Source organism: Cavia porcellus, unplaced genomic scaffold (genome assembly GCF_034190915.1).
Source record: "Cavia porcellus strain 051 isolate PalLab524CR breed Dunkin Hartley unplaced genomic scaffold, mCavPor4.1 scaffold_5, whole genome shotgun sequence".
NCBI lineage: Eukaryota > Metazoa > Chordata > Mammalia > Rodentia > Caviidae > Cavia > Cavia porcellus.
In genome coordinates, this window is record NW_026947488.1 from 105,400,975 (window position 1) to 105,406,306 (window position 5,332).

Consider the following 5,332-nt stretch of genomic DNA (forward strand, 5'->3'; position numbering starts at 1 on the left):
GCTGAGTTGTTTCTCCACATCTGGAGGCCACAACCCCAGGACCCCAGGCAGAGAAAGTCTATGTCTAAGATTGAGAAAATGCTTAACACCATCCAGGCCAAGGTGTGAAAGGCATGCAACTTTCACAGTCAGCCCAGAGATGGTCTCCCCAAGACCAATCAACTGTGAACAACCAACATCAAGGTACCCACCCCAAAACTCTGTTGACTCAGAGACAAATGAAACTGAAACTCAAAAGATCCATGGGCAAGTTTCAACAGGCTCTGAGATACTCGGCAGCTCTGGGCAGGTCTCAGCAGAGCTGGCAGCACTAAAGTCAGACAGACCAAGGTATGAAAGGCATGCAACTTTCACAGTCAGCCCAGAGACGGTCTCCCCAAGACCAACCAACTGTGAACAGCTAACGTCAAGGTACCCACCCCAAAATTCCCTGGAATCAGATACAAATGAAACTGAAACTCAAAAGATCCATGGGCAAGTTTCAACAGCCCCCGAGATACTCAGCAGCTCTGGGCAGGTATCAGCAGAGCTGGCAGCAGTAAAGTCAGACAGACCAAGGTGTCCAGAAGTAGAGACCAATGTCACAGTGTCCAGCAACCACCAAACACTAAGAAACCTACAATACGACCAGCTGGGCTGAGCCATTATTGAGAATTTCTTGGCAGGGATAGATGCCCAACCCCACCCTGAACAGTCAATAAAGGCAATAAGGCCTTCCTCACCCATTAAGCCCTGTATGCCAGTTTTCCTGCATGACCAACCCTTCTCTGACCTATTCTTCTCAAGTACCTCCATGGCCTACACCACCTCCCAACAGGCCCAAGTTGTAGGTGGGGGTAAGAAGACACAAGCCTTGAGAATTATTTTTTCTTCTGAGGGCAATGAACTTCTAGACACCTGCTCATTTGGTAATAAACACCTCACCACAAGATGTGTAGATGAAAAGAGAGATCCATACAATATGTTACCTCTGTTGGAATTAGAAGATGGATTTATGCTTTCTGAGCTTAATATAGATTCTGAGCTACTAATTCATACATCATCTTGTGCACCAAAATATACTGAGGTGTCTTGTGTATCTGAACGTACTGAAGTGCCTTGCTTACCACAAGATGGAAAGGTGATTTTCATACTAGAAGATCCTAAAGTGCCTTGGGTGCCAAAAACTCCTCTGCCTCGTATGTGTTTAGATCAGAGTTCTTGGGACTGTCTGCAAAAGGATACAGAGGCTCTCCCACCATCATTTCCAGAGGCTCCTCAGGTGTTTTGGGTACAAGAACAGCCTAAGACACCTTCTCCAGAAGATAAATCCATCTGCTGTAGAGCTTCAGGACACTTGAGAAAGGTTCACTGCGCTAACGGCCACACATTTCGATCTAAAAGGTTCAGTAAGCATGCTAATTGTGCTGTCTGCTCAGACCCCACGGGGGGATTTGGACGCAAGGCATACAAATGTATGCACTGTAAAATTTTAGTTCATAAGAAGTGCCATGCACTCGTCAGAGTTCCATGCAAGCACCATACTTTGCATGATGAATGCACAATGCCAATAAACCAGGTTTCCATGGCTTTAGATCCCAAACAGGAAGTAGTCTCACCAAATCCTAAAAGTCATGTGGGTATGCAAGAAATAGATGATGAGAATGAGACAAATACTGGTGAGGAAAATGGCAGGCCTTTGTGCTCTTCTGCTCTTAAAGACTTTGACTTTCTCCGTGTCCTCGGGAGAGGAAGCTACGGTAAAGTTTTACTAGCTCGGCATAAAACAACAGATCACCTCTATGCCATGAAAGTGGTGAGAAAGGACGATGAAAACCTTATTCGTCTCCAGGTAGAGAAGCAAATATTGGAGAAGAGCTTGAACCACCCTTACCTGGTTGGCCTGCATTCCTGCATCGAGACACCAACCAGATTTTTCTTTATCCTGGATTACATCAGTGGAGGAGACCTAACATACCATCTGCAACAGTTCGGAATCTTTCCCAAAGCACATGTGAGATTCTACTCCGGGGAGATCTCCTTAGCTATCAAGTTTCTTCATGAACATGAGATATTACACAGGGATCTGAAGTTGGAGAACTTGTTACTAGATGTGGACGGACACATTAAAATTACCGATTACAACCTATGTAAGGCAGGACTGAAGGCAGGCGAGAAGACCAACACTTTCTGTGGCACACTCAGTTATCTGGCTCCAGAAATCATCAGAGGCAAAAGCTATGGTTTCAGTGTGGACTGGTGGAATCTTGGAACAGTCATGTTCGAAATGATGGTGGGAGAGCCTCCGTATCCTTTTGCAGACAGTCCCAAGAACTCTGATCTAAACACATACAAGGTCTTGCAATCTATGTTAGAAAGAGAAGTCAACATTCCAAATCACCTGTCTGTCGAAGCCAGAAGCATCCTCAAGGGTCTTCTGAAGAAGGAGCCAGAGGTAAGATTGGGCTGTCACCCTCAGAGAGGATTCATCGATATTAAAGAGCATCCATTCTTTAACAATCTGGACTGGAACATGATGGGAAAAAAGCAAGTGCCTCCTCCCTTTAAGACAAGTATTGGTACAGAATTCAGGATAGAAAACTTTGACCCTGAATTTACCAACGAACCTGTCCAGCTCACACCTGATGACAGTTACTTTATGAACAGCATAGATGAATTTGGACTTTGAGTACATCAATCCCCTTTTCACATAAGAAGAATGAGTCTGATTGTCACCTTCCAGTTAAGCATCTGTTTGTATATCTAAGGCATGACAAAACTTGTTACCAGCTTGCATTCAACTGACACTTTTATAATTGCCTGGAAGATCATTTTAATTTCCTATTTCTATATGAAGATGCCCTGCTTGATTTTGGTTTTTGGTTGACAAAGTTACTTTTTATGATAAGACTTAATGATGAGGCAATTTCTTTTTACCAAGTTTGTAAACACATTCCGTTTGTTGCTTGGAGACATATTCCTGATTTTTTTATTTACTATACTGGAAAATAATATCTCATTATGCTTGTTTTGCTCCCAAACTATATGACCTATATATTTAGGCCCCTGATTTTGTAATATTCAGGGAAATCCAAAAACAATAGTAACAACTTTGAACAACTCTGCAGAAACCACATACCTTGTAGCTCTGTCTCCTAGGTCAAACTTTAACCATCTTAAAGTATTACACCATAGATATACTTTCTAATATTTAGTGGACATCAAAACAATAATGCAAAGAAAGTATTTCTCCAAATAAGGCTAAAATCCCAAAGGAGTTCTAATGTGGACTCAGTAGGAAACATTTTAAACAAATGCCCTGTGTGAGTATTTTACATTCTGAATGCCCAGTGGCAAAGAGAAGCTCTTAAAAGCAGGATCAGAAACATATGTCTGACATGTCAGAGTTCTCTGCAAGTTCATGTTGTGTACACTGATTTTTGTTTTTAAGCAAGATCTGAGTACTACCAGAAACACAGATTCCTTGCAAATGAACATGTCAATCCTTAGAAACATTTTCTTTTGATGTTTTCCTTACTTTCAAATTTAGCTATTTGATGGAATGATAAAATATGACTCCAAGCTTGGGAAAAGTTACATTTCTAATGAAATGGGGCATCCAAATAAAGAGAGAAAGATAACTTAGTAAATGCCTACACATTTTAAGTCATCCTAAATTTAAAACTGGATAGCTTGCCTAGAATTAAACATTATCAAGCTTGTGCCATTGTAACTTATTTAGACTATGATGGTTACTTTTCAAGTCCTTTGCACAGAGATGGCACTGAAACAGAGCAATGCTGTATCTGGCAGCTCTTGAAATGACAAATTGCTAACTACAAATTGTAGTAAAATAATTTGAAGAACTCTGCCCTAGAAATGAACTTTACTTCTATTTTTATTAAAATTCATAGTTAGCAATTTATTATTTACACAGCTGCCAGATACAGCACTGATCTGTTTCAGTGCCATTTCTGTGCAAAGGACTTGAAAAGTAAAAACCATTGTCTAAATAAGTTACAATGGCACAATCTTACTGAAGTTTAATTCTAGCTAAGCTATCTAGTTCTAAATTTAGGATCACAACATGTGTAGGCATTTACTAACATATCTTTCTATCTTCATTTGGATGCCCCGTTTCATTAGAAATATAACTTTTCCCAAGCTTGGAGTCATATTTTATCTTTCCATCAAATAGCTAAATTTGAAAAGTAAGGAAAACATCAAAAGAAAGTGTTTCTAAGGATTGACATGTTCATTTGCAAGGAATCTATGTTTCTGGTAATACTCGGATCTTGCTTAAAAACAAAATCAGTGTACACAACATGAACTTGCAGAGAACTCTGACCTGTCAGAAATATGTTTCTGTTCCTGCTTTTAAGAGCTGCTCTTTGCCATTGGGCATTCAGAAAGTAAAATACTCACACAAGGCATTTGTTTAAAATGTTTCCTACTGAGCCCACATTAGAATTGCTTTGGGCCTTTGGCCTTATTTTGAGAAACATTTTCTTCCCATTATTCTTTGGTCATTCACTTAAATAATAGAAAGGTTATTAATGCTATAAGCAGCAATTTACAACCTTATGAATGCTTCTGAACAAATTTTAAACAGATGACTCTTATAGATCATCTTCTCTGTTGCCCCAGAAAGCCTTATCAGTTTGCACCAATGATTTATGCACAAAAGCAGCATTTTTCTTCAGTGAAGTCAACCTTTATTCGGGGTGTTATGTGGTTTTTAAAATTTTTATGTAGTAAGATTTACTCTGCATATTTTATGGGGAATTTGATTACAATTCTATTTTTTTGCAATCTTTTAGTGTAATGGCAGTTATTATAAAAAGTCTTCTCAAAATATTTACCAGGAAAATAAGGCAGTTGACAATCAGAATAGTTGACCTTTTGATATTCTAAGACATAATTTACTTTGCATAAGCCTGCGATCAGTTCTTTTTATTCATATTCAGCCTGAATTCAATTTCAAGTACCTGGTTCAGTAATGCTACAATTACTTTATACATTTGTTTTGTCATGCAGCATGCAGCCTTGGTGGTCGTAATACAACCTGTATTTGTGTACCACTTTTTTTCTCATGTTAAAAACCTTTAATTACAACATGTAATTCAAATCACAGCCATGAAAAGATTTTGCAGCCATATTGTAAAACTGCCATGGTGATGGTACTGCATTTTCACTAGTTTCAATCTGGAGTAAACCTAAAGTGAAATCTGCCAGCTCCAAACCAAGACTCATGGTGACTTTCAATTGCTTTCTGCTTCACTCCTCACTCACTGAAGATCTAGTGTATTGGACTGTTTTAAGTAATGAACAATGTGTGGATGCAATAACAATT

At 39.3% G+C, this 5,332-nt stretch overlaps 1 protein-coding gene across 1 annotated transcript; it reads left to right on the plus strand.

Moving 5' to 3' along the window:
• The first annotated feature begins 793 nt into the window (after positions 1–793).
• Positions 794–2,668, plus strand: LOC134476182 (protein kinase C iota type-like). The gene has a single exon (XM_063249496.1). It carries the CDS (start codon positions 794–796, stop codon positions 2,666–2,668), a length of 1,875 nt encoding a protein of 624 aa, XP_063105566.1.
• Positions 2,669–5,332: the final 2,664 nt, after the last annotated feature.

What these genes read in the sequence shown, in the direction of transcription:
- LOC134476182 (XM_063249496.1), top strand. Translation starts at nt 794, where the DNA reads ATGGCCTACACCACCTCCCAACAGGCCCAAGTTGTAGGTGGGGGTAAG.